Genomic DNA, 18,599 nt, shown 5'->3' with positions numbered 1-18,599 from the left:
AGAAGAAAATTTATGAGATTGAAAAAAGTTTTCAAAAATAAATATGCGATGCTTGTGTGGATTTTATTATCCACTTAATTGACATCATTTTTTTTTTAATTAATTAATTAAAAATTATTCAGTTACTCATATATAACTATCTATGTTTATAAACAAATGGTACTTATTGATTTGTTATTTTTTCTGGTAGTAAATATAGTTTAATTTTTTAATTATTTATGATTTTTGAAGTAGGTATACGTGTACACAAGTGTATACAATTAATTATATATATATACACTCATGAAGGATGAAAAAAAAGGATGAAGACTTCTAACTCATGGATTTATGTATTCAAATGCTGTAAACTTCTTACTCCTGATTTAAATTACTCCTTACGTTTACGATTATTTTGCTCCTAAAATCAAATCAATTATCAGTTAATTAATTATTCATTCAATTTATTTTATGCATTAAATTATATTAATTTTTTATACCTTGATGGCAAGGATTTCAACTAGATATCGGAATACCCTGAAGAAATCAATGAACAATTCAAGTGAGTGTCCAATGAAGTCCTTGCTGCCCATGTGGAATTTTTCAACAATCAGCTGAGTATCAAAAATGATAAATCCACACATGAGAGCTAATCCGAGGTACAACTGCGCCTGGTAAACAAGCACCGATCGCAGGAAAATGTTGGCCAACAGCAAGATGATAGTGATATTGGACAAACTAATAAGAGTACCGCTTAGATAAAGCCACTGACCACGTTGTGTATACAATGACGAAATACTGAAGGAAGTAAATACAACGGTTGTTCCTGTAATAAATTATCAAGTTAATTAATTATTTATTTAAAGCAACTACATAAAGAAGGCATTCGATTAAATCAAACCGCATTGTCATCGTATAAAAAAAAAAAACTAATAAATTTATACTATACTCCGTGATAAAAAATTTACAAGTCAAAAAGTTTAACGATAAAATATTAAATCAATTGTTTATATGCGTCACAATGATAGAGTATGATTTATTTAGCAGTGTCGTTCAAAATAAATAACGATAATGATCTAATCTTTAATTCTATATTTGTATTTTTTTTTTACGTACGCTTGAACAGATTTAACTAGAAAAAGATGACCGGAATACTTTCAAGTTTCTAGAATATTCTTAATACCCATTTAAGAATATTTATTTATGACCAGATTTTTTTTTTTTTTTTATTAATATGACAAATCTCTGATTATCATTATTTAATAATTTAACTTGTTTTAAAGTATTAGAAGATATTTAAAAAAAAATAATTTGTAGAGTTGAATTAAAGTAGCACCTCTACGAAAAGCATATTTCAAGAAACTTATAGAATTTTTTTTTTTTTATCGAAAAATGAATATATAAATTAGCTTTTACCTGCGGCTTTGCCTGCGTTGAAGATCTTTGATAAATATCAAAGATCATTACATTCGAATAGAACTGAATCAATTTGATTCTAATTTTTTTACAAACAATTTTTTTTGTCTTTCGTAAAAAATATTTTTTTTTTTTAAACAAAAAGTATCCTGTGTTACTTCTAATACCTCTAAGAATACGTGTACAAAGTGATAATCAGTTAAGTAGTTTTCACGTGAAAGCCCAACAAACAAACTTACATTCACATTTATAACATTAGTGGAGATAGTAGGGATTCACCACCAAAATTTCAGATCAGTAAAAAATGCAATTTCGAAAATTAAGGAAGTTACTACCTTAATCATGGCCTATTGCCCTTTTGAAACCATAAAAAAATTCTTATTAAAAGTTTTAAAATCATCGGTCAAAATACATTGAAGTTAAGTGCGTTGAAACTTATAATTTAATAAATACGCCAGTATATAGAAGGTTTAAATTTGTTGTTTGTAAATTAGTACTTTGCATAAAACTATTGTCAAGAAAAAAAAAATAAATGTAACCGGGGTAACGGCAAGTACAACAGTTTGTAATAATATAGAGATACTTGCCTACAAGCGCAGTGACAATAATACTCGGATCAATGCTGATAACGATTTCAAGCAGCGGTCCCAAACCAAGACCCGATAAAAATGCAAATCCTAGGAGATAACCAAGTCGTAACTTTTGGTTCTTTCCATTGTCTGGTGTCATACCGAGTGCAATCAACAACCCAAGTGCACCCAATGTACTCAATAATCCAGCTTGGAGTATGTCAGTGTAAATGTGGACGTATGAACCAATTCCTGCGGTAACACTTGACAGTGCTAAACAACCGTAAACATTTTTTAGATGTTGACGGAGTGGAGCTTCACTGTAATTATTTACAAATAAATTAAATTAATTATTACAATAATAAAATCCAATAATTAAATCCAACGCAGCGTTGATTTAAGGCCCTAATATTCACGCAGTGTGGATTTATCAGGACTTTTTTTACGTCTGATGGATAAAAATGTTTATTATTGTGACTATTTAAATTAAATTTATTTTTTTTATCGATGACAAGGTCTTAATGTATTATTCCACTATGACAAAAAGTTTCTGAATGTCCTTTATATTACATCATGCTTTTATTAAACTGTTATCCACCAAAATATGGTAAATTATTATTGAATGTTGAGCATATCATAACAGTTACAATGCAAATAACAAGTATAGATAGTTGGTAATCTTAAATGATAACGATAAGAATAAAAATAATAACTTACAGCCTGTTGGTGAAGGAATTGACAAAAGAAGTCAACGTTGGTGCCATTATTATGTTTTTTTATGTCACTCTTGTTCAGTAATTAAATCTGAATGTTGTAAGAAACTGTTTACTTGATAATTAATCGATATATTTCAGGTGGTAATGTATGTAGTTTAATAAAACACACGAGTTTTTATACGCACGATATGATTTAATACGCTTCAAGTTCGAGAATGATCATCAATTGCCAAAGTGCTTGATATCACTTTTGGGGACACGTCAGTAATATTCTTTCTCCTGCGTAAATTTCGTACTTGCTTCCTATTGGTTGAAACTCATAATGAGAGACGTCAGCTTTCACTAAACAAAGATATACTTACCTTAGGAACGTTGTTTTGACGAAGAAGGAGTGTCTTATTGGTAAATACGACCGTTGCGCCAGCTCCTGGATTTTCGTTGTAGTTTTGTCTAGACTTGACTAGGCTGTAACCTACTAGACATATACTATGATAAATATATGTCTATATATGTGTACTAATATGTTTGTGTATGTTTGTTATATTTAGGCGAATGAAAATAATGATTAATAAATATTTTAAACAAGTGCAATAGAGAGAGAATTTAAAGTGTATGTTCAAGAGTAAGAGTGACAGGCAACAACCAAATACAAACTTTTTATACGTTTTATCATGTGGATTTTATTTTAAAATTTTCAATAGATGGCAGTGTGATTTTTCTTTTGTTTTGTATCCAATCTTTTGGAGTAAAATTTTAATAAGTTCTGAAGTGTATGTAAGAGGTTATTACTCACACGTGTTTTTGACTTTTTTAAATAATAATTGTTGACAATTAGTTAAAAAAAAAAAAAAAAAATGCCGAAAGTTAAAACAGAAAAGAAAAGTCGGATTCATGAAAAAGTTGCAAGGCAAGGTTAGTAATTTATATTTTATGTTTTTATTGTTTGATTTTACTTTTTATTTTATTTTTTAGGTAATGAAAAAGATATCGATGACAATAACAATTAAAATAAATTTTTTTAAATTAGAAAACATCTGATAATTTATAATACTGAAGTTAGCAATCAGCTGTTAATTTTAAAAATTTTCACTGGTAATTTTTATTAATTTTTACGTGTGAAACTTTTTAATTAAATTTTTTTTATAATAATTTAATTGCTATAAATATCTAAAATAAATTTTTATATCTGTCAACTTCAGTGTCATTATCAGACATTCAATTATTTGATTATAAAGTATTATTATTATTGTAAGAAATAAATAAATTAAAAAAGGTCTTAAAAAAATTAAAAGAAATTATTTTAATATTTTTTTATCTTCTTAAAAATGTCAAATGTCTACTTGTTATAAATTTTTAATTTAACATTAAATATAAATTTACTTAATTTTAAAAATATGTATATAAGAAGAATTCGTCAGACAGATTATTATTATTTTGATCATATCTATTTCAACAAAAAAAAAATTTTTATTTTTACTTAATAAATAACAAAATAATACAATCATTTACAAAAATTATGTTAATTTAACTTATAATATTTTGACATAATTACAGGTATTTTATTCAACACAAATCTTGGTCAGCATATCCTGAAGAACCCCAAGATAATTGAGAGCATGGTGGACAAGGCAGCAGTGAGGCCAACGGACGTTGTAATTGAAATAGGACCCGGTACCGGTAACATGACAATGAAATTACTTGAAAGGTGTAAAAAAGTAATTGCTTACGAAGTCGACCCACGTATGGTTGCTGAATTACAAAAACGTGTCCAGGGTACTCCTTACAAGTCGAAATTAAACATAGAAATTGGAGATGTACTTAAGGCTGATAAATTACATTATTTTGACTTATGTATTGCTAATGTACCTTATCAAATATCATCACCACTCATGACAAAACTGTTACTCCACAGGCCAATATTTAGGTAATTTATTTATTGATTTATTATTTTTTATTTTAATAATTATAGATAATTAATTAATTTTTTTTTATTTGATTAGATGTGCAGTTCTCATGTTCCAAAAAGAGTTTGCTGACCGATTAGTGGCCAAACCTGGTGATAATTTATATTGCCGTCTCAGTATCAACACTCAATTATTAGCTCGAGTTGATTTACTGTTAAAAGTTGGTAAAAATAATTTCCGCCCACCGCCAAAAGTTGAATCTAGTGTCGTTAGAGTTGAACCACGTAATCCACCTCCAGCAATTAATTTTAAAGAATGGGACGGCTTAACGAGAATAGCGTTTGGTAGGAAAAATAAAACATTGCTGGCGGCGTTCAAAACAACTTCGGTGAAAACTTTGCTCAATAAAAATTACCAAATTCACTGCAGTCTTAATAATGAGGTAATTATCTAAGAATCCATAAACCACCAAAGACATTCTTTAATAATACTCTTACCCTACAGATTAATACTAATAAATCATAACTGTTTTACAATATTAAATAATAAATTAAAATTCAGATTTGTATCATCATCTCCACTTAAAAACTTATTTAAAGTAATTTAATTTTATTGTAAAATTGTAATACGGTATAATTTGTATCATATTATTTATTATAAATCTAAAAAAAAATATTTCATTAATTTTAATGATTTATTCAATTTCAGACAATACCAGAGGGATTTGATATTACGGAATTAATTACAGAAGTATTGACTACAATGACAAGAAAAGGTGACAAAGTAGACCGTCTCGAAGGAATGAGTAAAAAACGCGCCCGAGAATTGGATGTTGATGATTTTATGGAGTAAGTTATATTTATTGTAATTTAAAATTAATTAAATATTTTTTTATTTATTATTATTTATTTTTTATATTTTTGTTCCAGACTTTTGTATACTTTTAATAAAGTAGGAATTCATTTCGCGTGATTGTATATATTTTTACAATAAATTATTAAAATAAAAATAATTATGTTATTGTAAGTAATGATTTTTATAAATAGTAGTCATTTTTTTACTATTTGCATTAAAAAGTTAAAAAAAAACTAATACATAAATCTCGAATAAATATTTGAAATATGATTAAAAAAGAGCAGATCTTACTGTTAAATTTTTCTCAATAGTTTTCTTGATTTTATATTTTTTTCTATTTTTAGTTTAATATTATTTTATGTTTTTTTTATTTTCCTCCCAAATGTGCTCGCAAAAGTCTCCACTAGTTGGAATTGTACTGGGAATACTTTGAGCAGGGGAGGGCTGCGCGTGGAGGATAACGGAACCCGGGTTGGCAGAAGTGAGTGGATGGTGCAAGAGGAGTCGAGGACGATGTGGATAAAGTAGGAGCTGAAGGGAGGAGGACCAGAGAGCCGTGATCCCGGAGCGGGAGGAAAGAGAGTGGGATCATGTCCCAAAGGAGTCAGTTGGTCTCCTCTGGCTCCGGTACTGCTCGCGACGAGTGAGACGAAAGAACTAATCAGCTTGGCGCATGTGCTCTTGACTACGTTATCTCCCATGGGAATACTCTAGCATCCCCATAATATACTCTCTATCTCTTACTCTTTTCCATTTTATAAGTTTCACCTCGGGCTTTCATTCTCGTTTACTTTTTTCTTTACCTATCCACTTTTTCTTCTTCCATTTCTTCTTCTTCTTCTTCTTCTTCATCTCTATTAACTTGTTTTCTTGCTTCATCTCTCGAGTTTAGGTTCCCAAATATTTTATTTTTCTTTATGATTCATCATAATTATTAAAACAGTCAACGTACCAGACGTATGACAACTCTTTATCTATATTATTAAGAAAATAAGCAAAATTTTGTGGCCAGTGGATTTACATGATAAAAAATATTTTCATGATTAAATTTGGTATCGTTGGAAAAGTCTTGAATTGGAGTTGTGCCTCTTCATGGTTTCATATCATTCGCACCAATAGTCAATTTATGATGATGAGTATTTAGGCTGCATTCGAAAAAGCTCTATCTCTAGTTAAATAATTAAGAAATGACCTTGTATTTGTGAACTATTGATATTTTTAGAGATATAAGCTCATCCCGATGTTACACTCATCAAGAGCTTTCATTTGAGTACCCACATCAATTTTTCATATATTTATATATATTATATATATATATAAGTATATGAAAAATATATCAAAATGCATGTGGGTACTCAAATGAAAGCTCTTGACGAGTATAACATCAGGATGAGCTTATATCTTAAAAAAAGTCAATAGTTAAGAAATTACAGTGCAATTTAACAACAGTCATTGTTTAATAATGCAAAATTTTATTTATTTATAATAAAAAATTTTTTTCAAAAAATTAAACTATATTCAAAAAAATAAAAAAAATATTTTCATTAAATAAAATATCAAATAAAAATTTTTCGTTTTGTATTTATAAATTAATAAAATTCTTACCGATCTAAACATAGGTTTGCAACAGTCAGGTAAATACCAAAACCGAAAATTTTTTTATTTCAAGACGTGATAGTTTTTTAAGTTGAATTTATCTTTATTTAATTTGGCAGGAAGTTGGGGTGAAAAAAGTATTTGGATAAAAGCCAGCGTAGGAGCAGGGACCAGGTGTATTGTGACAATACTGGGGAGCTTAGAGTGCGATGAGAAGTCATCAGAATAATTATATTGATGAAGTTTTGAGCTGAAGACATGACAGATAAACGACCGATAGAGAAGGGGTGCTCGCGGGGGGTGGTGTGTGCTCACGAACCCGCCTACCGTCCAATGTGGTTGCTGGTATCCCAAGGGGGCTCCCTGGCCTCCTCACCTTCACTCCTCTTGGTGTGTGGGTCCCTACTACTGTACTATGAGTCCGCAAACTCCGTAGTAAACTGCTTCTCCTCGTTCCTCGTTCTTCGAGTAGAGGTTCTTCTCTGCACGGGGTTTATAATAAACGGAAGCCCTCTTCAGTACTTGATATAGTCTTCAGACAACAAGTACTCTCCTCGATATCCGTTTACTCACCGCGGTATCAACTAAAATCAATCAAGGACTTACCACGAGGTTCACGTCAACACGCGACTTTATTTTTATTTTTACTTATAAATTAATAATAATTACCAACGATAGTGAATTTTGTATTTTTAATTAATTGAAAAATTAATGAGGGTGCCTTTTTAAATTTGAACCAGTATTTTTGATAATTATCAAAATTAATATGTATATTTTTATAAAGTGTGTGTAAAGTGAATGAACAAAAATTTAACTATATTTATTAATTAGTTAAATAAATATTACAATGTTATTCAAAGGAAATAGTTCAAGATTAGAATTTTTAATTGAAAAAATTCAAGCGCATAAAGAATTATCACCCTCGCCACTTCCAGATGACAAATTTACTTTAAGATCAAAAGGTAAAATTTTAAAAATATAATAAATTTATTTATTTAAATGTTAACAAAAACATCTTATTTAATTTGTTAAAATAAATAAAATACTTTAACAGTTTGTAAGAGTATACAAACTTTCGAATAGTAATTGCGTGCGCGCGTAAAGACTGTCAAACAATACGTCGATATTTACTACTTGTTAACTCATTTTTGAATGACACTCAAAACTGATAATTTAAATGTTTTTATTTAGAAAAATAATTATATAAAAAATTATTTTCAACATTTTTTACACTGTGGCTATTGAGTTTTTGTTAGTTTTTACTTTATGTAAATAAGCTTTAGAATGTGTGTTATTTTTTGAGTGCAATTATTTATAACTATTTAAACGTATAAAATAGAGAGATTTTGGAAAAGAAAAATCAGAAGTATCTGTCGGATTTATATTATTTATTTATAAATTTACAATGACCTAGAATATTGTACTGGCAGTGGTTGGTCCCGGTCGATTGAAATATCCTCGAGTCTCCTGGTGGTCTCCCTTCGAGATTACACGGAGACTCGGTGACTCATTGCTCCCAAACGTCTCCTATGTGTCTCCCGTTGGGACAGCGGGACGTTGGAGTCCCTCGTCAGACTCCCCAGGGAGATTACGAGTTCGCGCCGTTACGTTGTAGCACTCTGTACACCGTAGACCCAGATGAGGGACGGTACTTCTCCTTCAGCTACTGCTGAGCCAGCATATTTCTGTTTTTTAAAAATTTTCTCCTATGCTCACAGATAATCATAAAAATAATAATGAAGATAAACAATTCTTAAATATGATAAGTTAATCACACACTGTTGAATAATAAAAGCAAATATTATTTATTAACTGCTCGAATAAATAATCCTTTAACCGGTAGTCGTAAATTTCCGGTAGTTGGTTCAGTGGCGCCTAGTTTATGCAACATCAAAATTAACATTTACGTTAACTATTAAGTGGATGTGACGAGGGAGTGAGAAGATAATGAATTTAAAATGTAAAACGTACGTAACGTAACGCAACGGAACAAGTAAAGTATATAGAGCGAGTGGGTGTAGGATGCAACCGATTTGAACGAGATATGAGGCACGAGGCACTCTTTACTCTCGAACTTTACTATTACAGTCATATATAACTATAATGTACTATTAAACTGGGTTTGCACGATTGCGTTGGGCGGCTGTTGATTAAAATTCAAGTGACCACGCGATTGCCGTAAATTACATGAATTTCTGTAAAATCTTTAAAATTACACCGTGGGTGTCATAATACACTACTTAACTTTAACTTGTAATTATATTATATCTATACATTCGTGTTAATAAATGAGGAAATTGTCTAACAACTTTATTTCCGTTTTTAATTATTATTATTAAAAGAATAAAAAAAATTTTTTAGCCAGTGTATTTGGTTTTTATCGTTAAATTTGGTATCAGTAGTCAATTTATGATGATAGATATTTAGGCTGCATTCGAAAATGCTCTATCTCTAGATACATAATTGAGAAATGACCTTTCATCTTGTGAAATATTGACATTTTTAAAGATATAAGCTCATCTCGATGTTACACTCATCAAGAGCTTTCATTTGAGTACCCACATAAATTTTTCATATATATATATATATATATATATATATATATATATATATATATATATATATATATATATATATATATATGTGTGTGTAATGATTATCCGTAACTCCTATTCTTTCCCGCTTCACAGTATTATTTTCGAATTTGAATATATATATATATATATATATATGTCGGATTAACATTGTCAGGGGCGGTAGAATTCAGTGGGCTTGTCGATTCCATATTCGTTTATTTTTACAATAATTAAAATAAAACACTAACTCGTATAAATAATACAGCAGCTACAAATATTTGTAATATAATAAATCGGAGGTTAACTAATTATTGGAATATAATTCTATGGTAAAGCGCTGGGCAATAAGTCTGAGAACGAATAAGAGGTCAGCAGGATATACTCAACGTCTCTACTCGAGCAATGCTCAACCAGAACTGCTCATCTAAGTACACTACGTACTTCTCCAAAAAATATTTCGACAGCCCTCATTGTCTGTCGATACCTTTTTTACTATCCTGTGACCTCGGCTACGTTTGGTGACAACTGTCACTCCAGACTCAAGCCCATTGCCATAATCATAAAAGAACATAATCGGCTTAAGTAATAAATAATTACTAATATTGTATTTTTTTACAATTCTGTGTACAACTACTTAAACGATAGATTAAATATCAGGAATTTCCCTGTCTCTGGGAAAACAGCTCGATGTCATCTCCGACATATATATATATATATATATATATATATATATATATATATATATATATATATATATATATATATGAAAAATATATCAAAATGCATGTGGGTACTCAAATGAAAGCTCTTGATGATTGAAACATCAGGATGAGCTTATATCTTTACAAATTTGTATTTTTTTTTTAAATTATTAATTTGTCAATAACTTCAATTATGTAAAATTACAATAACGAGCGATTAAATAATTCCTTTATTCGTCCACAGGAATATCACAATTAAATATATAATGTAATTGGAAAATTATCAATGAGTATCACAAGTTTTACCTGTCATAATTTAAACCCACAAAATTATTATAATATTAGATACAATACAAATGGCAAATGAAACTAATTAATTAATATTGTAAAAAAATATTTTTGTTAGTAGTTATTATTAAACAAAAATTAATGGCTCAAATAAATGATTGATGTATGACTCGCTATTTTTTTTGTTACACATTCATAAATTATGCCCCAAAATCAATCATTTTTATTTACATAAATCCCCTTAGCTTGAAATAATAATCATTTATAAAAATAATAATTGAATTTAATTTTTAATGATATTATTTCAGAGTAATAATGCGTGTTTCAAATTTTCATATAAAAAAAATCTGTAAAAAATTTTTTTTAAGTAATTTAAATATTTAAAAAATTAAAAAATTTTTAAATGTCTGTTAATTTAATTATAATTGATTCATTTTATTAATTAAAATTATAATTAACGATTAATAATTTATAATTGTAATGGTTTTTATAGAAGGACTAATGAATGGAAGTTACTCATGGCGCAGTGAAGACGATAGCCTTAATGGGCAGAGGGGTGGCGGCACACCATCTTCTTGTACGACTTCTACATCACTGAGTTTCCCCTCAGAAACAGAGACTGACGTTGATGTTAAATTAAATGGTATTGACAGCAGCAGCACTTCTGGGCTATGCCCATACCCGTGTCAATTTTGTGATAAATCTTTTCCTAGCTTGAGTCAACTGAAAAAACACGAGCAGGTAAGCTTTAATTATTAAACTTTTAAATTAATTAACACGCTTTTGTGGCTATTAAATACATCTGGAATCATTAAATTTAATAATTCACAAAGTAACATTTTATCGAGTCTCCCGAAATAGTTTTAATTTATTATTCATAAATATTAACGGATTTTATGCATGCTTTAATTAATGTTTGTTTCCGTTTTATCAGTAAATTATTTTAAATTTTAGGTAAATGTCACAACATTTTGTTTTAATAAATATTTATGACGTTGATTAATAAATATAATTTGTTTGTTCTGTCGTATAATTTTTTACCATCATTATAAACAACGAAAACGTTTTAATTAGCAATTATAATTTATTGCAAGTTTTTTTTTTCATTATTTTCATTTAAAAAAAAATTAATTAATTAAAAATTTTTCTAGTTTATTTCAATACCAATTGTTTAATAAATTAATTAATTTTCTTCATTAATATTAGTTTTGAAATTCTGACGACTAGCATTTAATTAATTATTAATTTTCAATTAACAGACTCATGGTGATCAAATGCCGTACCGTTGCAGCTGGTGTGCTAGATTGTTTAAACACAAACGCAGCAGAGATCGTCATGTAAAATTACATACCGGTGACAGAAGATATCGTTGCACACAGTGTGAAGCTGCATTTTCACGAAGGTATTTTTATAAAATTATTTTATTATATTTATAAATTTTTTTAATTAAAATTTATGATTAAAAGTCAATCAGAAAATAGCCCCAGAGTAACTTGTTACTATTTATTTTTTAATATTTATTTTTATCAATGTTTTAAAATTTTTTATATCAATACTGTGTTTGTATATTTGGTAATGTACGGTTACACGCTGTTAGTTGATTTATTCAATTTATTAAATGTAAATTCATTGTATAAATTTGAGAGACAGTATTGAAATATTTTCAATATTGGATATGTTTAAAATATTACGAACATTAAAGTAAAATTAAATTAAAAATATACATGAATAATATGATTTGAATAAACACTGACATGGATTGTAAATAAAAATAATTAAATATGCTACTGAAAATAATATAAAGTTGAGAATAATATTAATAATTTTGAGATTTTATTTTTTTCTAAAGACTGGTTTTATAATACTTTATATTTTTATTTTTTATTAGCTGTCCAGTCTAATAAAACAATTTTTTCTCTAATTTTACGTAATATTGTTAGCTTGTATTTCCCTCCAATGATAAATTTAATGACAAATTTAGATATAAATTGACGATAATTTGTTTATACCTGGAGGGAAATACAGGCTAAAAATATTACGAAAAATTAGAGAAAAATTATTGTATTAAACTGGACAGTTAATAAAAGCTTAAAAAATATAAAATATTAATTAACTTTTAAAAATAATTATTCTGTTATTTATTTAATAGAAGAAAATTTGCAATTTTTTACTTTATAAATAAATTAAAAATTAAAAAAAAAAACATTCACAAAAAAAAATTTCTAAATATATTTTTCATGTTAAATAAAAAAATTAAAAAATAATCACATATCTTCTCAGGACAAGCCATGAATTATTCTGATTGACTCTAAAAAAGTGAATAAATAAATAATTAACTAACAAAAATAAAATAATTCCAGCGATCATCTAAAAATTCACATGAAAACTCACGACAACCAAAAGCCGTATCACTGCAGCGAGTGTTCTCGTGGTTACAACACAGCAGCGGCATTAACATCGCACATGCAGACTCATAAGCGTCCTCAGTCACTGCAACTAACAAATTACCCCTCAAAGATGTCAGAAAACGAACGAAGTTCTCTGTGGCCAAGCAGAGGATCATCCCCAAGTGTCAGTTCACCACTACCCTCGTCTCTCCACAAGCTACCGCCCTACTCACCAGACTCCTCGGCGAACGAATCGTCCCCCGCAGTGTCATTTCTCCGGTCATCTCTGACCCTCGCGTGTATGTACTGCACCAAAGACACCTTCACGAGCATGGAGCAGCTCCAATTGCACGTCCAAGCTGTCCACGAGCTCGCTGTGAGCACCCTCAGCCCCTCATCCTCGCCTAACAAAATCACCGATAACAATTACAAGCGGCGTAAAAAAAAAGATTTTAATTTAAAAATAAAGGACGAATTGTTATCGTGTGTCGACAGCGCGTGTGCTATGAAATTCACAAAATTAAATCTATTAAACGAGCATATTAGAGCTCATCACAGTAATAATGATAAAGCTCCGATAAATAACTATGATAATGACACATCAGCATCAGCAACGGAATCAGCATTTACGTTATCATGCCCTTTGTGTGGGTTATCGTGCTCATCTCCTGCAGTCTACGCTGAGCACTACGTTCTCGAGCACTGCGAAAATCGGCGAGTTATCGCTGATAAATCGTCAGAAAAAGCTAATTACGGTAAAAAAATATCCAACGATAATAGCAGCAATTTAAGCGCGGGGGTTTTTTCTTCTACTACTTTGCTTTGCGGGCAATGTGGAGCGGCGTTAAAAGACTTTGAGTCCTTTCGCGTTCACCTGGCGCATCATTTGCAAGTAAATAATTACCAGAAGCAATTCAGTGTAAATTGCCCCAAGTGCGAGCTGATTTTCACCTCCCAGGACGAAATGGTCAATCACTTGACAAAGCACTATCTGAGCGACGAAAAAATTTTAAAGCACCAGTACTGGTGCGATGCGTGTGATAGACACTATTTAGACATTGAGTCACTGAAAAAGCACACATTTGAGGAGCACACGCAGCGCTTGTACAGATGCAGTGTGTGCAGAGAGATCTTTGAGACGGCTGTTGGCATTCAGGTGCATTTAACTGTTAAGCACACACGGGAGTGCGCTGTTTATCAGTGTACGGATTGTGTAAATAATCCGGGATCCACAAAAGGGATAGAGACCGTGGGTAGTGATAAGAATGGAATAGAGAGAGACGGTGTCTTTAAAAGTTTCACTGAGCTGATGAAACACGTGATGAATGCTCATTTGTCGTGTTCTTCGTCGTTGGCATTATCATTATCGTCTGCCAAGGCTCAGGATCGGATTACTCAGATAAAGGGCAGAATCGGCCCAGCTGCACCAGAAACAACCAGAGCTTGCGGTGAATTATTTTTACGATGCTGTTTTTGTGGTGTACATTGTAATACGGAAGCTGATTTACAGCGACACTTGGCAACCCACTCGACGTGCCTTTATAGATGCCCGATTTGTCGTCAAGGTTTTACTGTTGAATTTTTGCTGGACAAGCACATTGCTCAGATACATAACAATAACTCACCGAATGCTATTGCTGCTGTTGATACTGGTATTGCTGCTACAACTCCTGCCGGAGCTGATACTATGATCGATTGTCAGAATGTTTTTAATCATTCTAAACTACATGATGAGGTGATATTTCTTTTTTTTTTTTTATTTTTTTTTTTATTCAATCGAATATTTCTTATTATAAGCTATTGAGTTTAGTTCAAAAGTTTTTTATTTATTTCTGTTGGTAAAAATTTTTTTTTATTTATTAATGCCAGTCGGCAACTATGCATATTGTTAATTAAATATTTAAAAAATTTTTTTTCTTCTAATTTAAGCATTGAACAATCTTTCAAGAAAAAAAAAACTTGATTTTTAATTTTATTGTAGTTTATAGTGAAAGTAAAAAAAAACTTGAAATTTACATTTATAGTAAAATTTCAAATTCAATTGATTTCATCATTAATGTTAAATTAGTTATTAAATTTGTACAACGAAAAAAAAAAAAAATATTAATTCCTTTGGAATTTATTTATAGATTATTCTATTTTTGCTTTGAAAGTTATATTTTTGTCATCAGTGAGCCGTCTCCCAATTTTAGATAAAAGGAACTAATTCAGTATTTAAATTCATGTATTCACATTACTTTTTAGCTTCCCTATTTTGCTTATATTCAAAAATTTCATTTATTTTATAATTGGAAATAATAATATATCGATTAAAATCTCAAAATATATATGTATATACAAATACAAACGTTACTTATTATAATTGATATTATTATAAAACACTTAATTATTTTATTCATTTAAAAAATAATTATTTAAACAATTTAAATTAATAGTTTTCAATTAAAATTGATATTATCAATGTTAAAAAAATCTGTTATTTGATTAATTATATTTCATTCTTCTTTTAATTGACCGAATAATTATAAAAACATTAAAATTTTAATATTCAATATGAATAAATGTAAATTCTATTTCTTCTTTTTTTTTCAGTCAATAATTAATTTGCAATTATTATTTATTAAAATTATCAATTCTTCGGGCTAAGATTGTGCTTAAGCTCATTTTTAAAAATTATAAATTCAAAAATTAATTTTCAATTTAACAGCATGCTTATATAATTATATAAATTATTTTTTTAATTTTTTAATGAATAATAATAATTAAATTTATTTGTTACAGATAAGACATAAAAGAAAGCAATTGACACCTGAATTATCTCAACAAAATCCTTCAGAATATAAACGATTAACACAAAACCGTCCAAATAATAATAAGAATAATAATAATTTAAATGATAATGATGATAATAGTAATAATAATAACAATAATGACAAATTAAAGATAAATAATTGTGAATATTGTGATCGAAAGGATTTTACAAGTGAATCAGAGCTTCGCGCTCATAAAAAGCTAGCTCACAAATTATTAATCGAATCAGTAGGAAATAATCTCCAGCATCAACTAAAATCATTATCGCAAAATTTAGAAAGCTGTAGTTATTGCGGTGAATCACTGCGTTCACGCGGCGAATTGGAAACTCACACAAGGATCTACCACTCGGCGAATGAATTAGGAAAACGCCGATACAAATGTAACATATGCGATGAATTATTTTCCACAGGGGGTATTTTGGCAGAGCACAAATTAGACAAGCACTGCAAAATAAAGTTGAGCGATGTTTGCACCGTCTGCAGAGTTATTTTACACAGCGAAGTAGATTTTATCGAGCACGTACAGAAACACAGTTTCGAAGCGATTGATTCGTACCAACAAAGACACGAAACCGTGGCATCAGCTCCCGTTTCAGCAAGTACTCAAGCAATTTCTGTTACAAATACTGCTACAAATACTACTCTTATCTCTAATAACTCTAATGCTTGTATTACAGCAACAAATACTCATGTGCCCGTTTATTGTGTTGTCTGCAGGCAGACTCTCATTAGCGAATTCGAATGTCAATTACATGCCAGGTATCATTTACGATCCCAGTCTTCTGTTTCAATTACGGAAAATAATAATAGCAATAGTAATAATATTAATAATAATAATAATAATAATAATAATAATAATAATAATAATAATAATAATAATAATAATAATAATAATAATAATAATAATAATAATAATAATAATAATAATAATAATAATAATAATAATAATAATAATAATAATAATAATAATAATAATAATAATAATAATAATAATAATAATAATAATATTCGTAAGGAATTAATAAATAACATTATCAATTGTTGTATTTGCTTACGCGAATTTGATAATAATAATTCTGTTATTCCTTTGTCAAACAACGTTACAAGTAATGAAAGGCAATTAAATGTTTGTAACAGATGTTATGAACGTCATTTGAATGGTTTACCTATTTTAGGTAATAATTTTTATAATGATAATGATTGTAAAGTGAGTGAAAATTTTGATCGAAGAAATGTTGAAAATTATTGTAAATTAAAATCCATTAAATTAGAGTGTGTGAATGAAAAAGATGATAATTGTAATGATGATGAAGATATTGATGTTGATGTTGGTATTGATGTTAATAATGAGGAACAAGAAGAAAAATATAAAGGAAATGAAGGAGAGAATGAAAATGAAAATAACCATGAAAGAGAAGACGATAGTATTTATAATGAAAATAAGAATAAGGAAAATAAAATAGGAGTGAGATTTGAAAATAATTCACATGAGAAAAATAGCGCTGGCGTCCGTCCATATAACTGTCCTCAATGTAACCTCAAGTTTGCTCTTAAAGTTGAATTGGAGCATCACCTTAATGCTGTACATATGAATAAAAATATGTCTTGTATGGTTAATGCTACGTCGGGGAGGAAAAATAACTCCCGAAAAGAGGAAGAAGGGCATTCACGTGATGCTAATATTAAAGACAATGCCAGTGAAGATGGGCTGATTGTCAAAGAAGAAATTTTTGATACCGAGGTTGAAGAAGGAAATTGTGAAAAAAGAGTATTGATGAATTAATGATATTAATGTGATACTAAAAATAATTGACGTCCACTTTTTTTTTTAAGTATTTGAAGATAAAATTTGAACTTTTCATAATTTATTAAAATGTAAAAATTTTCGGATGTCTGTTATTTTTTGTGTCATTCATGAATTTATTGATTTTATTTAATGTATTGGATATTTAAATTTGTTGGCCATTTTTAAAGGAATTTTATGTATTTTTTTTTAAATTAATGTAAAAAAATAAAATGTTTTGTTGGTGGGTAAAAAGTTTAATAGACTTAAAGGGGATTATTTAGTTTTAACAATTTTCTTACCTCGTTAGTTGGGGATTGTTTTTAGTTTTGTGTGATGTTTGATAATGAGAAATTTTATCGATTAAAAGATTTGTACTCTTGAAAGTTTAATATCTTAAGAGCAGTAGGAATTACAAAATTTTAAAAGGAGTATAAAGTTCTTTGATCAGAATAGTGGCTGTTGCTAAAGAACAGAGGGATTTTAATTCTACGCTGTTGAATCGGATTTTGATGTCTATTTAACTTAAATAGTAAAATTGACTGAGTTACTTTCTTCCAGTGAAATGGAAAATTACTAAATGGTACATCTAAAATATGAAGAATAATTGTTAATACTTTATACTAATAAATCATAAGAAGATTAGCATTCACTATGATGAAACTAATTGGAAGATGTTTTTAAATTAATAAACTTTATTATTTAATTTTAATAAATCATGTATTTTATTACTGTAAAAATTAAATCCCCCTTAATAAAAGTCACCCTCATTCGAATTAATGATTTAACGCTTGAAATACTGTTAAATTTTTAACAGCCGTTCTTGAACGGTAACCTTCAATAAATTATCAACTAAAGTCTATTTCTGAAATAACACCATGAAATTTTAGATTGCTCTAGATATTAGCAGCACAAAACTATTTCTCACTGTTTAATAATTTATGATAATCCGGTGAAATGTAACATGAAAAAAATATTAATATCATTTCCGTGAATTAATAGAGTTAATTACCAGTAGC

At 28.8% G+C, this 18,599-nt stretch overlaps 3 protein-coding genes across 4 annotated transcripts; 2 read left to right on the top strand and 1 right to left on the bottom strand.

Moving 5' to 3' along the window:
- Positions 1–194: 194 nt before the first annotated feature.
- Bi-1 (Bax Inhibitor-1) lies at positions 195–2,918 on the bottom strand. Its single transcript, XM_074247013.1, has 4 exons — positions 2,679–2,918; positions 1,980–2,281; positions 477–802; positions 195–397 (listed from the first exon to the last, which is right to left on the bottom strand). Exons 1-4 carry the CDS (start codon positions 2,723–2,725, stop codon positions 368–370), a joined length of 705 nt encoding a protein of 234 aa, XP_074103114.1. The 5' UTR covers positions 2,726–2,918; the 3' UTR covers positions 195–367.
- A 137-nt stretch (positions 2,919–3,055) lies between these two features.
- Positions 3,056–6,757, top strand: LOC141530120 (putative dimethyladenosine transferase). Of its 2 annotated transcripts, XR_012479708.1 has the most exons (6): positions 3,056–3,589; positions 4,232–4,601; positions 4,678–5,023; positions 5,290–5,429; positions 5,511–5,603; positions 5,834–6,757. XR_012479708.1 is itself a non-coding variant. In XM_074247012.1 (5 exons), exons 1-5 carry the CDS (start codon positions 3,532–3,534, stop codon positions 5,551–5,553), a joined length of 957 nt encoding a protein of 318 aa, XP_074103113.1. In that variant the 5' UTR covers positions 3,056–3,531; the 3' UTR covers positions 5,554–5,708. The 2 variants fall into 2 exon arrangements, 1 of the variants encoding a protein (XP_074103113.1); XM_074247012.1 differs by lacking the exon at positions 5,834–6,757 and having other exon boundaries at positions 5,511–5,708.
- On the top strand, positions 5,945–18,345 carry L (zinc finger protein Lobe). The gene is made up of 8 exons (XM_074246553.1): positions 5,945–6,079; positions 7,056–7,070; positions 7,152–7,994; positions 11,091–11,338; positions 11,857–11,999; positions 12,958–14,719; positions 15,766–16,614; positions 16,804–18,345. Exons 3-8 carry the CDS (start codon positions 7,880–7,882, stop codon positions 17,578–17,580), a joined length of 3,894 nt encoding a protein of 1,297 aa, XP_074102654.1. The 5' UTR covers positions 5,945–6,079; positions 7,056–7,070; positions 7,152–7,879; the 3' UTR covers positions 17,581–18,345.
- Positions 18,346–18,599: the final 254 nt, after the last annotated feature.

The sequence above is a fragment of the Cotesia typhae genome, unplaced genomic scaffold (assembly GCF_013202065.1).
Source record: "Cotesia typhae breed Kobodo isofemale line unplaced genomic scaffold, CoteBio_Ctyphae contig_48, whole genome shotgun sequence".
Lineage (NCBI taxonomy): Eukaryota > Metazoa > Arthropoda > Insecta > Hymenoptera > Braconidae > Cotesia > Cotesia typhae.
The sequence above is the reverse complement of the archived record's forward strand: the minus strand, read 5'-3'. Positions and strand labels throughout refer to the sequence as shown.